The sequence below is a fragment of the Rhea americana genome, unplaced genomic scaffold, assembly GCF_003343005.1.
Source record: "Rhea americana isolate MKP2758 unplaced genomic scaffold, rheAme1 scaffold_298, whole genome shotgun sequence".
Taxonomy (NCBI): domain Eukaryota; kingdom Metazoa; phylum Chordata; class Aves; order Rheiformes; family Rheidae; genus Rhea; species Rhea americana.
Window position 1 is genome coordinate 555,139 of NW_028186421.1, and position 20,319 is coordinate 575,457.

At 43.6% G+C, this 20,319-nt stretch overlaps 1 protein-coding gene across 1 annotated transcript in view; it reads left to right on the forward strand.

Moving 5' to 3' along the window:
- The first annotated feature begins 3,758 nt into the window (after nt 1–3,758).
- Nucleotides 3,759–20,319, forward strand: part of CUBN (cubilin) — a 143,555-nt gene continuing 126,994 nt past the window's right edge. Inside the window, exons 1-13 of the mRNA XM_085309431.1 lie at nt 3,759–3,877; nt 4,066–4,195; nt 4,536–4,628; nt 5,618–5,656; nt 6,441–6,542; nt 7,430–7,533; nt 11,202–11,328; nt 12,741–12,909; nt 13,731–13,862; nt 14,815–14,910; nt 15,468–15,589; nt 17,691–17,877; nt 19,413–19,531. Of these exons, the coding sequence (XP_085165557.1) occupies nt 3,759–3,877; nt 4,066–4,195; nt 4,536–4,628; nt 5,618–5,656; nt 6,441–6,542; nt 7,430–7,533; nt 11,202–11,328; nt 12,741–12,909; nt 13,731–13,862; nt 14,815–14,910; nt 15,468–15,589; nt 17,691–17,877; nt 19,413–19,531 (1,539 nt within the window). The remainder of the gene's footprint in view (nt 3,878–4,065; nt 4,196–4,535; nt 4,629–5,617; nt 5,657–6,440; nt 6,543–7,429; nt 7,534–11,201; nt 11,329–12,740; nt 12,910–13,730; nt 13,863–14,814; nt 14,911–15,467; nt 15,590–17,690; nt 17,878–19,412; nt 19,532–20,319) is intronic.

The window sequence follows — 20,319 nt, forward strand, 5'->3', positions numbered from 1 at the left end:
ATATAAGACAAAGTAAAGGGTTGTGTGTTAGTTTTACCCTTAAAAATTAGCCAGATTTGGAATCCACACCAACAGCTGCAGTTCTCCCATTAAAAAAGAAAGCAATGTCATAGGCTTGCGTTTTGCAATGTCATAGATTTGTGTTTTGTCTGTGCCCGAGTTGACTTTCTAGGTGCAATCAATGCATATTGAATTCTGGTCATATCTGAGTTCAACTATAGGTCTACCACAACGATGTCTGGCATTGTATTGCTAGAGATGTAGAGACCACCATTTTATTTCACATGGCCCCATACAGAATCATAAGATAGTGGTAAATTGCAGTCACTGCGGGTGCTGGATGAACTTCAACCAGAATTGGATGGAGACAAATGCTCCGTTACTTCCTGCCAAATCTGTGTACAAGCTATTCTCTTCAGGGGTGTTTCCTCAGCTATAATGTTGGTGAGGTGATGGAATGATCTGTCTCAGAAGGAAGTGTTCGTGCCAGCTCTTCTTGTTAGAACGAACAACTGCTATTCTTATACCAGATATTTATAGGGTTTCCATTCTGTTCCTCCTAAAATGATGTCTTAATCCGATGTATTTCAGTAAAATTAAAAGGTGTGCACTACTTTTCTCCCAAAATGGCTTATAGATTTCACAGCTTGGCTATCCTGAGGTGCATTCACTAGGAATACAGTGGTAAGTTAAGTAAAATCTAAAAGGTCTAATAAAATAGAAAATACTGTTCYGTACAAGATTTAGTTAGATACCTAGAGCTCTCTTCCATCCTATAACCACTGCAAAGTCAAATTCACTTGGCCTTCAGGTCAATTGTTTTCTAAGCTTTAAAACTTGCATGGAGAGAAGGATGAAAGACTTCTTTCTTCTTCCTCCTTTGTTTAGCATCATTCTCCTCAATCTCTGTTGCTGGAGTGAGTTAGCTGGGAAGAAGTGCTACATTCAAAGACTTAAAGACAGCAGAGAGGGTCAACACATACTCAGTATGCAGAAGAAATGAATATAAAAAAAGAAGGATTTTTGGGGGGTGTCGCAACCAAAGTCTGGGCTGAAAATTGCCAAAGTGAGGGACTTTGTGAAACTCAATCTTTAAAGTATACATATGTTCAACTAGTTTGCTGGGAGCTGCAGGTATAGTTAGCTCATAGTTTCTTCAAGTTGACAGCAGCACAGTTATAAAAACTGAATAGACTGACAAAAAGTAAAACTAACCTAGACAGGTATCAATACAGACATGAAGAATACTAATGGACATGGACCATCAAGTATGTGCAGATGCAGAAGGTGTCCCATTTACCAGAGACATCAGTAATTCATCCGTGCTCTCCTGCTCTGGAACAGAGGTTTCAGAACAGAAAGGAGAATGTGATTTAAAAAAAAAAAAAAAAGTGTAGGGACAGATCATTCGTGTGAAATACCAAAGCTTATTTGGATTGAATGGAATGAAAGTTTTCACCAATTGAGTGTCCAACTCTATTTTCTTGTAAACAACATCTGCTACAATGGTGAAGGACAGCAGATGGGGTTTCCTGCTCATACTCCTCTCCAGTCTGTCAGCATTACTTGGTGGACTCAGTCTCCTGGAGGGCACAGTGTGCTGCAGAGGTGGTGAAAATTGCTGTCAGAGAACTTTGCTTGCTGCTACAGCAACAGTGGATGGAGGCAAGTGGGAAGGAGTACCCTGTGGCTTCTGAGGAACCTTCACCCCTGCCCTTCCAGATCTCTGGACAGCAGCACTAACTGTTGAGTTATCTGCATCACAGTCTGCCTGAGCACAAGGAGCGCTGTCAGCAGACTGTCACTGTACTGAATTATGAGATAGGTTTTAAAAACATAGATAATAAAGTAATAGAAGCTAGTTCCTCATGCAAGCAAGAGAAAACAGTGGTGGTGGTGGCATGCCATTGTGCATCCAATCAGTTCTTAGGTTGCAGGAAGGTTTTGACTTCATGGATAGCATTTCTGTCTGTGAAAGCTGTAGAGTTAGTTCAACCTCCCACCTTCAAGGCATGTCCCAGATATCTGCGGGTAAAACTTCCTTGCCAGATGAAAAGTGGAAAACCACAAGTGCAAACCGGAGCAGAAAGTAAGACTGGGTAAGGATAGCAAATGCAGAAGGCTCAGCTACCTCTGCAATAGGCTRTGTATTACAAGATCAGTGAATGGTGTTACCTTCCAGCAATAGCAGCTACAAYTGTTTCTGCTCTGCTCCTCTCAGTAGAGTTCTGAAATGTGAGCAACCAGAATGAGTTACCTACTAAATAGAAAGTAAAGAAACAAATGGTGGTGGGAGCGGATGTTCATGTAGCTCCTAGCATGAAAGAGGAAAAGAAGATACACAAAACACCTGTAAGGGAGGAAAGGAAAGCACAGCGAGACCTTTTGTCCAGGGAACATGGGAACTCTGGCAAAAGCAAAAGACGGGGTAGCAAGAATTGTCACGTAAAGCTGACTTTCTTGGTAGAGGGTGAGAGTGCAGAGACCCTAACACATAGCAGTGGGCTCAAGAGAGTGARCATGGAGTCTGTGGTCCAGTGGAAAAATTAGGAACTGTGGTGAGTGTGGAAGAAAGAGAAGGTCAAGGACTAATGGGTGAGTGGAGAATTCCTGATGAAGGWTGGGGCATAGATCTTCCCACGGCTGCCTGCAGCAAAAGACAGCCCTAGGCACAAGTAGCCCAGGGGCTGGTGGACCCTTATGAGTGGGGCTGCTAGCAGCCTGCTGTCTCTTCAACACCAGTGTAAGTTGTTTCTGGGGGAGGCCACAGCCTGGAGCCCTGCTCCCTTACTTCACACAGAGGCTGCATAGGAAGCGCTCTGCCAGGCACAGCACCGTGGGGGCAGCACGTGAAGGAGCAGTGGCCATGACGGGAAATTGGAAGTGTCCTGATACGGGCTCTTCCTTTGGGAAGGTGGAGGGGTGCTGCTGATGGGTAGASGAAAACGGGATTGAGACCCAAATGTTGGTTCTCAGAACACATGAATTTGCATTTTTCAATTGACTTGGAGCCTTATGCTAATTCTCGGTTGGTCTTCTTCATTGTCTGTGGTTAGCCCTGAATTTGGGAGCCCTAGTGTGTGCAGTGAATATGGCCTACCCCTGCCAAACAGTACGCAGCCCCCTTGGTGGGTGATCGTCTCCTCAGCATCTGGCGACTGAGCCATTCTCAAGCCAGAGCAACCATATTTGGTTAAAATTGTATTTGGCTGTTGCAGCTCATGGGATGCTATGTGGTAATGCTAACTTGTTTGTGTCATCTGCCCAGTGAATTACTGGCTGGAAGCTTCTCCTTTAATACAAATATTCCTTGCCAACCACTGCAGTTTTTACACATAGTATTTTTCAGTAATAATCTAAGTCTTTTATTGCTGCCAAGTAACTGTTCCCTTCCACCGCGTGGCGTGAGGCCGCAGGCGTAGCGAGCCATCCCCGCAGTGGCCAGCTGCAGATTACCAGGTGCCATGCGACAGGGGAATGCTCTGCTCTACAAATGATTAAATACAAGTAGATTTTGATTAATTATCTTTCAAAGCTCTTGAAAACAATGAGGGGGAAAGAACAATCAGTTTAATGTCTGTTTGCATACTCCAAGTCTTTAAGATACCTGAGATAAAGTTCACCCATACAAGGCGAGCCAGCGGAATGGGCACCCTGGGAGCAGAGAGCTGTGCGAGAGCAAAGGGCACCCGGGCTCTCAAAAGCACTGCTCAGCCCCGGAGGTTTTATTTCAAACTCGGGGCCGTGGGTGGAGAGCAATGCTTCGGCCTGCTTCTGTTCCAGGGCTTTTAATTGCATTAATATTACTGTCTGGATTGAGCTGTGAATCGAACCACTACAAAAAAGAGAGGCAGAAAAGAGACACCTACGATGAACAGTAAGTACCATTGCTAGCCTCAATTGCAAACAGATTTGCTCTATGGTGGGTTTTAAGTGCTACTAATGGGAACAGAATGGTTTAAATGCATATTTTTGTCCCGTACTGCTTGACAGATATATATAGCAAAATGATCTCTTTTTTTTTTTCTTTTTTTTCTTTTTTTTCCCCCCCAATATTTACAACAGGCCTCGTTTGTCCTCTGAGAAGGGAAACTTAGTGTTCCTTACTGGCTCCAGCAAAAATATTGAATTTAGAACTGGACCACTGGGGAAAATAAAAATTAACGAAGAAGACCTTGCAGAGTTTTTTAGTCAGGTTAGTTATTTTCCCTTAATTTGTTTTCATTTTCAGTCTTGTATATAACAGTTTAATTTTCTTTAAAAATTGTCTTAGCAGCTTAGCAAATTTGATGYGACTTTTATGATAGTTACTTTATGTTATCTGTTAGCACTCTAATATGAACATAAGCTAGTAAAGACTCATAAAGTGATCGTATTACATAAAGTAATTAAAAGATTAAACTGTGTATGCAGCAGAACTCTTTGTGTTTAAGTGGACTTTATAATAGTAAAGTTCATCAAGAACCAAACTTTTTTAATCTTTTCAGAAAACAAAGCTTATTTTATGCCATCTCACTCTATTCTTTTAAATTCAGGTGAGAGAAAATATTGTTGATATTCGAGAACTTARAAAAGGCATCGGTGCCTCCCAGAACGTGTCCCGTCAGGTTGCTTTGCTGGCTTCCGAGGTGAGTCTCGTGTTGCGCTCCCCGAGGTCTGATCTTTCCATTCCTCCGGTTAACGTATTGACCTGATTCATTTCCGTATCTCCGGACTCCGGTTCGGGGAACTGGAGCCCAGTCTCTGTCTGCTCACGTGCGTGGCCTGATTCAGTGTCTCTGGAGACAAAGGAAATATTCCTGTAATCTGCTTCGTTCCCACATACCCAGATCGTTCTGTTGTTCGCTGTCCGCATCTCTATGGACTATACGCTCAAATATTTATGGAAGTGAAATCCCACTAAGTTCAGGAAATGGACTACGTATATTCTTGTGTGTGTTACGTAGATATTCCCTTCCATAGGTGAAATGGGCTAGAGAAATTAGCAGTGTAAAGGAAGGACCTGTGTGGCAGTTCAGTCTGCTCTCTGCTGCTGAAGATATTTGTGCAGCAGAGGCCTCTGAAAGCCTCTGCCTGACGTGCTCGCCCGTGCCTTCTGCTACGGTGCTGCCACAGTTTCCTTGCAGCCGAACAGACCTCCCTTTAGGGAAGTTGTCCTAAGAGGTATCCATCACTTTTACTGATTTGGTTTCAGCTTGCTATTTGTACTTACGACCCACCGAGATACAGTGAATATTTTTTTCTTGGCTTTCCRTGTGCTTGTCTTGAACAGCAGGCTTTGTGTGCCCAAGCGCACCTGAGCAATCCTGTTGGAATATTCACATTAAAGTTAAGCACTTGGATACATCTTCACAAGACTGTCTTTGTTTYTGTAGACAAATTCAGACATATTTAAGCTGTGATTTTCCAAAGACCCTAACATATTGAAATCCCAGTTAATGGGGACTGATTTGAACCCAGTTGGCGCCTGGTTTGACATACCAGGAATTATATTTTCTGGAAAGAAAATACTTTGTCAGCCTACTGGCAACCAGCATCCCAGCACCCAGGCAGGCCAGCACATATCTCTATGGTCACTATAATGCCAAACACAATGTAATTTGCATTTCTGTTGCAGGTTGTGAATCTTGACATCAAACTTCAAAGCTTAGAGCAGGTGAGTAACTGGGAAACAAACTAAAGCTCAAAAAATAAAAACCCAACCCAAGTAAATAAAGTAAGGTTACAATGATTAAATAGGTAAGTGATTTCTTTCCCTCTCATGCATTACTCGGAAAACTTTTTTTTAGTAATAGGAGGTTAAAAAAAAAGCCAAGATTTGTAGAGGAGGTGAAATGCCTTCCTACAAAATATAAACTGTGTAGGAGCTTGCATTCCTTAAAGGAAAAACACTTGCAGACTCAAGAACAGACAGATACTACGGAAAAACAAACTCTGCCTTCACTGATCTGTCAAGATGAAGACTTGAGAATTAAAACTAGATTTTTTTTATTGTACTAGAAATAGCTCGTTTTCAGCTGTCAGCTGCTTCTCCACTGAGCTCGTGACAAAGGCACAGCTACAGCTGCCAGTACAGGAAATCAAGAAGACAGGATAATCCTGCAGCTAGAACCACAAATGCTCTGCCATTGAGGAACTGTCTCTATTAATGGTTACTCCTTACAGAGCTTTCCTCTTTACGGTGTTTGCCGTTGGCCATCCTGTGTAGACCAAATCGTATTAGTTCGTARTAGTCATTATTTTGTGCAGATATGAGCAAAACAGGTCAAAAAAGGCAAACTAACCTGGCTAAAAAGAAAATGAAGCAGAAAAAAACAGCAAAAAAAGAAAAATTAAAAAAAAAGAAAAAAAGGAAAAAAGGTTTGTCTTGGAAATCAATGCTAGTGAAACCCCACATAACCTCAGAGAACCTCATTTACTATTCTTTGCCTGGGTTTCAGACTATCCAAAGGAAAGCGTGCAGCAGCAACCCCTGTCAGAACTCAGGGACCTGCATAAACTTGCTAGATGGTTTCTTTTGCCTCTGTCCCACTAACTGGCAGGTGAGTCTTTAGCTTCCTTTAATATACAATATGTATTTTGACTGTAAGCTTAATCCTGGTTTGGTGCAATTGTGGCAAAGTGTATAAGATTGCTCAGGACCAAGCTAGACATATTGAACAGCAAAGCAGCAGTATCAGATTCATCATTTGGTTTAAGTGCAGAACATCTGCTTCCCAAAAATATCAATATATCCAAAAACCCAAGCTCAAATCAATGGCCAGATCCTGCACTGTTAAACGTGGGYATTCCATGAAGTCAGTGACACTGTAGCAGTTTCCACAACAGAAAATTTGTCTTTCCTTTTTGGTGAGCAGAGTGAACTGAACTGCATACCTTGCTGTTGATCTTATGTGAAGATATAGAGAGAATGGGCGAAAGGCAGGCTATTTATTCAAGAAATAAAACAAATGTGGGTGTAAGTAATCAACCCCATTCTGAGTTTTTGAAATTCAAAGACTCCATGTCTGGAGCATGCMTTTGGAGACTAAAAACTTTCTCTCAAATGCTCTCAACTTGAAATTTTTCCCAGCAAAATTTGAGTCAAAATTGCTGTGCTTTCAGTTTTAATAAAACAGCATCTTCTATAAAAACAGTTTGCCAGAAAGTTTTCTGAGCCCTAGGAGTTGGAAAGTAAAGGGGATGRTATTCTATGATATCCATATGCTTTCTACAAACATCTGAAATATTTTATCCCTCATTTGACTRATACCTCGGGTCAAAACCACAGCTGAACAATAGAGTTTTGTTTTAATGCTTTGTAAGGGAAACTGTGTTGATATCAGCCCATGGTTTATATATCTTTGGAAATGATATTAAACATTAGCTTCATGGTTTGCTTCATTTCTCAGTTATTTGGAAAATAAACTGGTTTTCCATTTCGTCTTAGGGCCTGCTCTGTTCAGTGGACGTTAATGAATGCCAGATTTATGCTGGAACAGCATTAGGCTGCCAGAATGGAGCTACATGTGTGAACACACCAGGCAGCTATAGGTAACTTTTCAAAAYTATACTCAAAAATCCTGTCTAAAATACTCTGCTGTATTTGTACCAACTATTGMATCTGCAGTACAAGTTTTAGGCAATATGTTTATCTAATATTTAGGCACCGTGATCCCTYTTAGTGTGAGAGAATACAAAATTTTTAATACCTTGTACACCCAACCCCACTGCAGAACAGAACGCTCTCTGAAACATTTGCCTCTGAGAGGCAACACAAAAAAAAAAGCAGAAAGAACTAGATTTGTTAGATATCCATGCTGAGAAAGGAGGCTGCAAATTGAAGCCTGGCCCAGCTGACCTGGATCTCCGCCGTAGTGGAAAGCTACTGTGCCGGCGTTGTAGACAAGGAGGTAGGATGCAGCGTGCTGGCCTCTAACCAGCGCACCCTGCTCTGCTGCCCGACGCAGCAGGGTTCCTCTCTCCGTTACCACCTACCCCTTGAGACAGACAGGAGCGAGGAGACGGTGGACATGAGCAGGAGCGGAGCTTTGTCCCTGGCAAAGGCTTTCAGGTGCTGGAAGCCTACTGCAGAAATGGGCACCCTTGCTCCGTGGCATTCCCAGCGCACCATGCCATGGAGAAGGCATTCCCACAGGCTGCGAATGCCTTCACTCCCTCCCAAAATGCAGGTGCTGCTGAGATTGTGGCAGAGCAAACAATACCCCATGCTGTCCGGGAGAAAGGCGAAACGCTGCCTGCAGCTGGCTGGCGATGGGGGGTGCTTGGGGTGCCTGTGCACGGGCCCCCATGGACACGCGGTCCCTGGCTAAGCCCATCCTGAGTGCAGTCCCTGTTCGGCTCCTTGGGGGACACATTCTTGTTTATAGGGCATGCTGGCCTGAACGTTCTGCATCTTATTTTCCATAGTGGCAAATAATCTGGTAAATAAATAACTTTCTGATATAGCACAAAGCTCTCCCTGTGCAGTGGGAACAAGCAGGCTGGGTAGCATGCCACAGCTTTCTGCAAAGCGTTTTGTCCTCAGCTTCAGCATGAAAATCTTAGCCCCCACAAATATTTGCTTGGCATAACACTCGCTTATAATGCTTTGTCAGTTCTTGTAAGAGCCTTGCAAGAGGGAAATTCTCATAGAGTGCTCCTCACATTTCAGCATTAACACAGAGCTTACTGAGATGTTTCTTAGTGCATGATGCTTCTTGTCAGCTTTTCTTTGATTTTAAAGGAGGTTTCTAGCATGCTTGCAGCTGTAGCCAACAGAGACRTTTGTCAAGGAAACTACGGACAAAGCAACCTATCTTGTTGTTTCTTACTGTGTTCCGTAATGTGGCATATAGGTACGTGACTAAGTTAAGGTCTGAGAAAGCAAAACTTTCACACAAGTGTTGCCACCATGTTAGTATAGTCGTGATTCCTCAAAATCTGTTCCTAAATGTAATTCTTCCTCTCCTCAGCACTTGCTGAATCAGTACCCACTGAAAAGTATGTCCTCTTTATAATTCATCCAAATCTCAGTATTCTTGTTTTCGCRTTATGCCTTTGGGATTATTGTTCAATGCTTTCCCCAACTGCCCTTGTGCCTTCAGGGTATATTTGCTTATTTCTCAGTGCTCACTAGATGCTAAATCCTTGCCCAGTACAGTGTAACACGGCTTTTTCCAGTGCTCATGAGAACGTGCTGCTGATTCTTCCAGGGCTATGGATTCCAAGCCAGCCCACTCCTGCTCTTGGTATAGTTACACATATTAGTGCGGACTGCATGTGAGGAAAATGGTGCTTTTTAACTTCCCAGGCATAACTGAAGGTCAGAGGCAGCAGTGAATCATGTAGACAGTCAAACGGATGATATTGCAGTCTTTGCTCCATGTATGCCTTAAGCTCTAACTCAGGAAAGCAGTGAGGTGTAAGGAAAAAGAGTAGGTATTTAAATGCTTTCCAGAATCAGGAGCTTAACAGGACATTGCATCATTTGGACGAAAGCTTGCAAAAGTCCCTGTGGTCATCAGACTTCTGTGTCATACTCAGAATAACGGGRCCCTCACCGTGACACAACGTCAGCAGTGGAAGAGAACCTGGGCAGTGCTAAGCCGCAGCTGCAATTTGGCCAGAGCTCCTTGGGGCACAACTTGCCTTATGAAGCTGCTGTCTAAGCAATTTCAAGTGGGTTAGATTAATCTTTGCCAGRCTAGGTGGGAAAGAGTGGCATTTTCCTCCTCCTTAGGAACCATTTGGTTGCCTTGGTCTGTCCTCTGGAGTTGAATGTGAAGCTTTGAAGTGTACTTTGAACATACAAAGGTGATCTGGTTCCCTGACCTGTTGTCACTGCGCTCATCCAGGTTGAACTGCTGCATCTGGGAGACAGTTTCAGTACATCTGCAGACTCTCATAATAATGAACATGCTGTTTCCCAGTTCTGCAGTCCACAGTTAAGCATTAAACTATTGCAGTTTTTTTCAAGCCCAAGTTCATGAGGTTTGCTTGCCATGTGAGCAGTGTTTAGTAGACGGCAATTGGCTTATTGAACTGACTTTTCAACTGTACATGTGACAGCTAGCTGGAATACTGATGGCTTATTAATAAACTGCTCCAAGGTCTAGATCAGCTACACTGGAATACTCTGGCTCAAATTCTACAGATAAATACTTTTACAGAGTATTTTTGTTCAGTYAGCTTAACAGCAGTTCAGTAGGGGTGTGTAATTACCACATGTCTCTGTAAAAAGCAAATACTTCAGCACATACTTGCTTCCAGGTAAATATCTCACTTTCACTTTAATGCCAAGCTAGCTAACTGATAGGAGGCTTCCATAGGGTTTTCAATACGCTGATATGTTTGAGAGAGCCTTAGATTCAGTCTATGTACAAATAAAAGGCCAGAGAAAAGGGAAATGTTACTTGATGGCTCAGAGGCTTCCCATTTCCATCCCACCGTGTATGTACAGCGCTGTGAAGAAGATGTGCTCTAAAGATAACAACACATCTCAGCTGGCAGCCTGCAGCCAGGTCCCTCCTGCAGGATGCATCCCTTCATCCCATGAGTTTGTTCTCCGTACCTCCCCAGCCCCAAACGCCTCCTCTCCCCCGCCAGGCTCATSCACTTGCAGAGGCGGGAGTGCGAGGGCGCCCCGGTCCCACGGCGGGCAGCAGAGCCTGCCCAGCTGCACGTGCGGAGGAGGAAGGGACCCCGGTGTGCCGCGTCCCAGGTGAACACCCTGCCGCAGCAAAGCGGCAAACAACAGACAACGCCACCGTCTCCTTTGGTGGCCACTGTAGTCTGCACAGGGCCCTGCTTTGGCAGGGTGTACTGGGAAGAGCAACTGGCTTGAGTCACTCTGTAGGGATGGGTGGGGATGTTCCTAGGTTATGGATGTTGAATAATCTTAGATATGAGTTCAGCACCAGTCCTACTGATGCCAAGGCGTTTCTGTGTATCGCTAGAAGCAGGTCGTGTCATATGAGGATCATAAACTAAAATACAGAGTACTCAACGCTGCGCACGAGTCCCGTGTGATTCCTCAGTCTCTGCTGAACAGAGCCTTGCCCCTGTGCGTCATTATCAACGGCGATGTCAGTACTGCTAATCACACAGGGATTTTACGAAGATCAGCACATAAATAAAGAGCAGACAGTACTATGTCAGAATGGGACCTGTGCTATGCGTGTAGACAACATTTTGATTTTCCTGTCTGCTTTCACCACTAGCTGCTCCTGTACTCCAGATACCTACGGGCCGCACTGTGCCTCGAAATTTGATGACTGCCAGGGAGGATCTGAGACWCTCTGTGAGCATGGCATCTGCTTAGATGCAGAGAGGGATCAGCCTAACAAGGTAAGGAATGATGTATATGGCTCATCATACAGCACAGCGAGGAGACACAATGAATAATGGTGAGCACCACAAAGCTGTATAGCGCACACGTTGCTGGAAGACAGCAAGAAGTGCCACCATATAAAATAATCTAATCTCTCTGTTGTCCAAAGGACAGCAGAACGAACTGAAAATGCCTTATGTCTTGTTAGAGGTATTGTCACAGCATCAGATGTACAGTTACACCCGCAGGGGGCTTTGCAATGTTCTTCCATTATTCAGAGTCTTATTAGAAACATAATATTCTTTGCGTTCATTATTTGGGGATTTCGGTACTAAGTTGCTACAATGTTTTTATTACCCTAAATGATTTAAAAGGACAAACATCATGGACTAAGGAACATTATTACTAGTGGCCTGGGAGCCACCAACACTGCACAGCTGCTGTGAGGCTGCTGCTTGCGTTTGGTGCTTTGCACTCTGACTCAGTTCAGGCCTGGGCGTCCCAGGTATCTGCACTGGGTGGATGCTAGTGCGCTCTTGAAAGGCCCTCTGGAGCAAGCCAGCCAACTCTTCTGGGGAGAAAATCTGGGTAGAGGGTATTTACTCCAAGGAGACGTGTGAAGATGCCAGGTTTGGCTCTTTCCACTCCCAAACTACCCTGGCAGCCCCTGTGCTCCTCAATGCCTCTACACGCCCATGCCCCAGCCCAGGCACACCACACAGGCTCTTGGTGCTGTGATATAAAGCCATTCCTTTGATCAATTTGTTAAAGTTGTCACAAATCATCCCTTCCTGTTTTCTTCCCATTTTTGTGGGGAAAGCTCTTCAAAAAGGTTCAGTGTTGATTCTGCTCCTGTGACAGTTGATAACAAAACTCCCATTGGCTTTAATTAGAGCAAAGTTAGATAAATGCTGAAATCTGGCCATTAGTGAAGTTTATGAGAGATAAAATTGTTGTTCTCAAAGAAAATGTAGATTTGTAATTTATCAGCTCTGCACATTACACAGATTACTGAACAATTTGCTTAAAAGAAAACAGTCAGATTGATTTCTGGTTGTTTACATTGATCTCTTTACCCTGGATACAAAGCAAGTTGATWATTTTAAAATTATTTTTAGGTATAGTTTATAAGTGCTTCATTTTTCTCTGGAAGATTTGGGGTAAATTACAGATTTCTTTTATGAATGTAATGAATCAGCCTATTGTTCCCACCAGAATCTAAATAGTTTAACTCAGAGGAAGAAATACACAGAGAAAAATGCCTGAGAAAACAACTTAAAAACAGAATGTGCAAATCATGTAGTGCTCTGAAAGTTTTCCTGCAATTAGCTATCATTCAGAAGACATTAAAAAAAAAGCTTCCTCTGGCCTTTTTCTTGGTCGTTCTTCTAACCACCTTAAACACGTAATGTGATGTTTGCCACGGCAGCCCAAGTACCGCTGTGTCTGCGACGCGGGCTGGATGTCGCCTCCAGGCAGCCCTGCCTGCAGCGCCGATGTGGACGAATGCAGCCTCCCGAAGCGCCCGTGCTCGCAGAACCCGCCCGTGCCGTGCCACAACACAGCCGGCTCCTACACGTGTGGGCCCTGCCCCGCAGGTAGCGCGTCCTTCCACGTCCGCGCTCGGCGCAGGTGGCAGCAGGCAGTCCTGCCTGCGTTTCCTAAGCACAGACTCCAGATCCGTGTGGAGCAGCTGAATAAGATGCTTTGGTCTGTACTAGAGAATAAATATCTACAGGCTGCGTCTTACCTAATGTGGGCAGTGGGGTCTAGCATGTGACTTATCCCATCCCAAGGTGAGCATCTCAACAAGCCCAGTGAATTGCATTCTTACAATTGCAAATTGCAAATTGCAATTGCAAAACATTGCCTTTTTTCTTTCCACTGACTTTAATGGGAGCTTAGGATGACTAGATTGGAGTAGGTAGGATGAATCCTACCCACTATGTTTAGGGCTGCCTCCATGCCTGTATGCACCCTGCCCTAAGGCATAACTAACACTTTCATAGACCCTTCAAGCCTTAAAATCTATGACTAATCTTTCTGAGTCAGGTAGGTAGTGTGTATAAAAGGTGATAKGAAGATGTGAAGTATTTAGCCAGGGTTAGAATGAGCCTTTGCTGCAAACTGTACATGCATGTGCTAAATCAGCCTTATCTTTACGTGTAGATGTGTTTGGTCCTGGAATATCCAGATTACAGTTAAAATAAGGGGTTCTCACACATACCTCCTCCCTATTGTGTTTGTAACCTGTTTTGTAGGCCAGCTTTAATTTGCATCAGTTAGGAGAGGAACAGTTCTTATACACTTGTGTTATTAAAAAGTAGTATCTYTCTTATGCTAAGAAAGATATGGTCAATGAAGAAAAGGGAAGGACAGGCATTTTCCATGTTAATGTCTCTCTTGTGCTTCTTTTTAGGCTGGCAAGGAAATGGCTACAGTTGCCAAGACATTGATGAATGTGAAAGTAATAACGGAGGCTGCTCAACAGCACCGATGGTTCAGTGTATCAACACAATGGGATCCTTCCACTGTGGTCTCTGTCCACCAGGTAAAATCATGGGGTTATGTTGGTAAAATCATGGACTGGCTTAAAAGATGTAGATTCAGCACATTTGAGCCTTTTCATGGTATAGTTAAGAAGATGTAGTTTGGTTTTACATAAAAAAGTCTCATAGGCTCAAAGCAATACTATAATACAGCACTCAGAGTCACTCTCCGAATGCTGCTAAGGAAGCAGCACTTCCGTTGCAGTGCAGATAGAACAGTGGAAGTAGCAATTTATGTCTACATAATTTGTGGTTTATTGATYAAAATGCTTTACGAGATGCATGCAATCAATGGTAAAAGTGCTAGCAAGAAAAAGTGTTTCTAGTTGACCTCCTCTACTTCAACGGCAATAGACCGCAGCTCGTGACAGTGCTGAGCACTGAAGGGCTGTCACGGTGCCAGACGTGTGGCCCCAGCGGAGCTGCGGGGAGGACGTGGGCCAGGCCCTGAGGAGCGGTGCCGCAGTGGCAGGGTGCTGGCGAGCCCCGCGGCAGGGGCTCGAGAGCTGCCGGCAGCCCCGGCCGCTGCGGCCGCCCTGCCGAGCCCACACGGGTGGGCGCCGGAGCCCAGGGCAGCCAGCACGCTGCAGCTGACACCTGGGCTCCTGCGGTCTCACCCTGACCTCGCCTGCGTTTGGTAGTATCAACGTATTTTATATGCACACACACACACAGAAGCACATAGACCACACCCCCCCCCACACACACATATATGTATGTGTATATATATATATATATGTATATATATATGAATATAATATACTGCTTTTCTAAAATGGAGTAAAGATTCAATCAAGACCAGAATCTACTGCAGTGTAGGAACCACAATAAATATGCTGTGTTTTACTCCAGTGGTTATCCTGACTTTTTAACTGTAGAAGACTCRGAGTGTTTTGCTGTTGATCTGGGAGAACATGGTTTGTTACAGACTAACTAAGATTTTACTCTGAGCAGGTTATGAGGGAGATGGACAAACATGTACCCAAGTTGACATCTGCTCAATAAATAATGGAGGGTGCCATCCTTTGGCAGCTTGTACCCCTGGTCCAGGTATGGTGCCTTTTGAAGGACTGTGAGTAATACCAGTGTGAATTTTGAAGAGGGTTTGATTAGGCTGTACCCACTTTGTAGCACCATATTTATATTGCAGCCCCTTCTCCACAGTCAGTTTTGCCTTATCCAAGGAAAGGTGCAGACAGGTCAGCTAAAACCAGCACTGGCAGCAACATATTTACCATCTGCAGTTCCACCATCAGGGAACTGCAGATTTCCTCCTATGGATGTGGAGATTTTCACCATTTCCCTTCTATGCAGTTTTCCAGTTTCAGCTGAATTTACCATTTTTCTCTGTTCCACAAATATCTTCTGACTGCTTCCATCACTTCCTGCCAAGCTGACCTTGGGCTCTCAGTTACCCAAAGCAATTCTAGTGATCTTTTCATGATCAAACTGGACACTGACTGGGGAAAGTACCAAAAGAAAAAATAACTTAAAATTATATAAAGGCTCTGCTTGAAAATGTGAAGGACTTCTTCTGACAAGGTTGGCACTGTTATTATAACAAGGACYGAAATAGTTACTGTATCCTTTTTGTCTCATCTCCCAAGGGGCAATGCCATTTTGTTCCTGCACGCCTGGGTACACTGGGAGTGGATATGGACCAAATGGGTGCTCCCCTCTCAGTGACATCTGTCAGCTGCAAAACCCTTGTGCCAATGGGCAGTGTTTGGTAAGTGCTGGACCCTTCATAGTTGGAGACAACATGATGTGGATATAGCCACTAACACCAAGGAGCCTGGTGGGACTGAAATCTGAGCGCAGACACATCAGAGATAATGAGGCAAGGTCAGTGGGGAGCGAGAAATCAACCGACACACTTCGGGAAATTAGAGGAGTTTCTGGGCACACAAGGCATTTCTTCGTGCCTGGAGTAGAGGCAGCAACCTTAGGCACTAATGAGCAGTCTGCCACTACTGAGCTGGCTACCGCCAGGCCCCCAGGGCAGTGGCAGGATGCTGGCAGGGAGGGCTGATGAATGGCCATCCTTGGTGGGACAGGGAAGAAATTCACCAGCTGGGATCATGGAGGAGTTACCCATAGTAATAAAACCAACATGTCTGATGACCCCTCGATCTAGTACAATTACATATTTCTGTTCTTGTTTTAATCTTTCTGTTCCTCTGTTCATCTTCTGAGAATCCCTCTTGAATCTCAGGCTGTGTGCATGGACACAGAGGGGTGGCTTCGTGTAAACCGGTGGTATTCCACTGGTGGCTGAGCATTTCCATCCTTCACTGATTGGGGATGTGAATTCATTCTCRTCCATAGTGACCATTTAGTTTGTCCACGTAGACTCTACGAAGGCTTTGTCTCCCTGAACTGGTGTGCTGGGTCCAGGGAAGTCCACACTGCTGACCTGGGAATTTTGATAATTCTGTTGTGGAGGATGTTTATTAGGATGGCTTTGGAGATACATTAGCAAATGTTGAACTTGTTGTTCCAGTAGAGTCTGATCCTGTTTGTCCACATTTGCTTGCAGATATCCTCCTTTTGATGATGCTGGGAGGCAGGGGGAAAATGCATTTATGATACATTATCTCCCCCTTCTCCCACTTTCTGTGTTGATGGAGATGATCTCCTCATCCCCACTCCACCCCTCACCACCACCCCTCATCCTCTTCTCCATAAGTACCTACTGTCTTTTCTCTCAGATACTGAAGAAGCCTTCCACGTGCAAATCTCATCCACTTTTTCTAACTCTATCAGCTGGTCTAATAAAAGATTTGCTTCCCGCAAATGTTTCCCTATACACAACCTTAGACCATCATGACTACAACACTACAAGGAGTAGTAGTGATAAAGATAATGAGGTAGATACTCCAATAATGGGACTACAGAAGTATATAATTAAATAGAGGAACACAAAGACTATATTTGTCCAGTATAATGACAGATAAAATGTAATGTTAATTAAATATCAAGCAACCCAGATCAGAAGGAACCTTTTTATCTTCCAAAGAACCATTCTAGCCATAAACTAAATATACAGAAAAAAGACTTTTCCATTACTGTAAAAATGTCTGTTCAAGACACAGAGGCTATGAACACAGAATGGGAAAGGAAATAGTAGGSAATATAGTACATTGATTTTACGGCATCGAAGGTGGGATTGGTAGCACATATCTTGGAATACCATGTTCTATGTTTCCTGTAAAGAATAAGAAATATAAGGAAAGCGGACATTAGACTTTAAAATAATTAGATATATGGAAAGACTTGCTTATAAGGAGAAGTAGCGAAGGTTGAGACAAAAGAWAATGTAAGGAAGGAAAAAGAGAAATACAGAATAAGTAATAACAAGAGAAGGCAATGAAAATGTTCCTGTTTAATATCTCTCAAGGTGAAAAGACAAGTACCAGCCAATGTARCTGAAATGTAGACTTCCCAGAGAACAGGCTTCGAATGATTTATAAACCACTGTTGTCTTGGCTTGTTATTTATAAGGTTTAGATAATSAGATTGATTTGTTTCTAGGGTGATAATTTCAAAGCCAAGCAAACAGTTTTAGGAATGGCTAAATAAATACAGATTCTGACTTTTTAAAAAGTCATTTGAAGTGGCTCTGCAGAGAAATAATAGGAAAAGCAAAACGCTACATTATCTGGTTAAGTTTGGGGTTTATTACCAATTACCATCAAGACCATTAAATGCCAAATGATTTATTTCTTTGCTCTGAAATCTCCACATAAATCAAGCGTAAACATCACTCTTTCTGATTCCTTTCGACAACCCACGTTCGCTGAGTTTATTGCATTTGTTYATACCTGCAGGCAACGATCTCCGGCTATTTCTGCGTGTGCAACGGGGGCTGGACGGGCCCCAACTGCACGGAGAATATCGACGAGTGCRCCAGCAACCCCTGCCAGAACGGGGGGAGCTGCACCGACGGGGTCGGCGGGTACTCGTGCGAGTGCACCGGCGCCTGGACGGGGCCGCAGTGCCAGCACGCCCAGCACGGTACGGCGGGGAGCCCTCTGCGCGGGGACGGGCGCCCGGCTCCCGCGAGCCCGTGCTCCGCGCGGGTCCGCCCCGGGTCCGCCCCGAGGACGGGGGGTAGCGGAGCGCAGGGCCCGACCCGAAGCCCCCCGAGGCAGAGCTCGGCCGAAGCGCCCTCGCCGAGCGGTGCAGCCCGACCCCGAGGCCGGCTGCAGGCCTCCTGGCCTTGGCTGGACCCCAGACATCCTACGATCGGACTTCCGCTCTCAAGAACCCTGACAAATACCAAACCCTGAACGTGTCGACACTAAGCCAAATGGGAGCAATGATTTGATAAGAGAGCAGATTTACGGGAGAATATAATATTGTTTCTGTTTCGTGCAAACTGTTCCTCTTGTTCATTGCAAAGCTAAGAGGTCCTGACATCTTCAGTCGATGTGAAAAGCCAGAAAAGGTTGCAAACAGAAATGTTATGAAAGAAATGTTACCTGTGAAGCTGGAGGACTTGGAGTCTTATAAAGTGACTGCARGGTCCTGCCTTTAGCATTGTTTCTCAACATCTTTCTTTATTTACCTTCTTTTTTTTTCCCCCATAAATTTTAATTAAACAAGGTCAAGATAGCATTCCAGCGGGTGTCCCTGTGGCATCCATCTGTCAGATGGCTCTTATTTATTGCAGCTTGCTGTGAAGAAAGCAGATTATTAATTTGGCACAGAACAGAGAATGTAAACCTTTCATTGAGCCACTATGAAATCTGTCCTGCTTTATAGCTGTTGCAGGTTCCTTCCTATTTCTTTTGATTTTTAATCAATAATTTCTATTATTAAGCATATATATGTGGAAAAAGCAATTTTTTAGCTATTCATAAGAGAAAAGATAGAAAGCCGGTTTCTGTCCAGTGAGAAATTTTAATGTATCAATCTTTGTTTTAGTTCCTAATTGAGAGGGAAAAATAAATTTTATGACATGATAGTTCTGAATCTGATTCAGAGATGGTGAGGTATTTCAGGTGGACATTTCAAACAAAATTTTATTTTTTACCACTCCCCGAGCCAAAATATTTCATTTCAGATTGCTGAGGAGAACCGAGTATTTCATTAGCATCAGTTGAGCATTAAACTGCAGCAGCTTGTTTTATGTCTGTGCTCTTCRTTGTATTTTGGGCGCTTTACAGCCGTATTTTTCCCTAGCAGTTTAGGATTCCCACTCCACAGCTCCCATTCATCAAATGGCTCAGTGAGAGAAGAGACCAGGGTATAGCAGAAGCAATGTTATCAGGCCCATAAATCTGATCCTAAAGGATAAATAGGACTATGAAACATCTGAAGAATAACTGCTATGAGCTACTTTTCTCTGAAAGAGTAATTTTATTCTTTTTTCCTTTGGTGTCACTCCACTTYAGAGGAAACCCTAAAAAGAGTCCTTTACAGAAGTATCTTTCACCCTTATTTTAAATGTTCAGCAAGCCAAAGCTATGTTAGAACGTTTGGTTTTATTTCAGTCTATATAGTGATAGCCCAAATTAATTAATTTAATTTAATCTCTCTTCCTGCAGTTTGTGGAGGATACCTTTCGGGCTCCAGAGGGACCTTCAGTTACCCGAACAACCCAAGCAGCCAGCGGTACGATAATAGTGTCAGCTGTGCTTGGGTTATTCAAACTAATCCCAACAAGGTAAAATAGAGCTCAGGTTAAAGAAAACCTCACTCTGCGGGACCCCTCAGCTCATTGGAGCAAACACAGCCGTCCTCATGCCACATACTCCAATATCACGATCCAAGCCCCTTGGAATAAACAGCTGTGCAAAAAGAGTCAGTTTTAGGTTCTTATGAGCCTTCAGATTCCCAAGCCTAAGACTTTGCCTGGGTCCTGTCTTCAAGGGTTTTTTTTGCTTGTTTGCTTGTTTTTTGGCAGAAGGTTAGAATTTATTTATTCCTACAATCATTGCCTCCAAAAATAAGACCTTAAGAAAACATCCCAAGTGACTGGAGGTTTCTAATATATTTATGAGAGTTGACATCACCTACTGCAATCTATAGATTGCTTTACACAGCTCTTACACAGCTTTAAACTGTGAAGGGCTGCATGAGAAATGCTCTGCAGTCGGTTCATGGGCTAAGTGACCCCTAGAACAATTTTCCGTTTCTGATTGCTGAGTCCMTGAAATTGGAATGATGAATTCATACAGTCAATGGCTCTGTGCAATCAAAAGCACTTGATTTTTTTTAAGGATTAATTTTTAAATGTTATACTCAAATGTATATTCTGATGCTGATTTGCAATTAACATTTCTACTTGGGTTATAACTAACAACTGTAAAACATGTTATTCACCCTCTAGCATGGGACTTCTTGCTTGGGATCTAATTGTTTGATCTATTTTTGACTCTGCAAGGGAATGAATTAAGTAGTTCTATAAACCTCTAGTGGTTTATACTGCTTAATATACTGAATATGTACTGT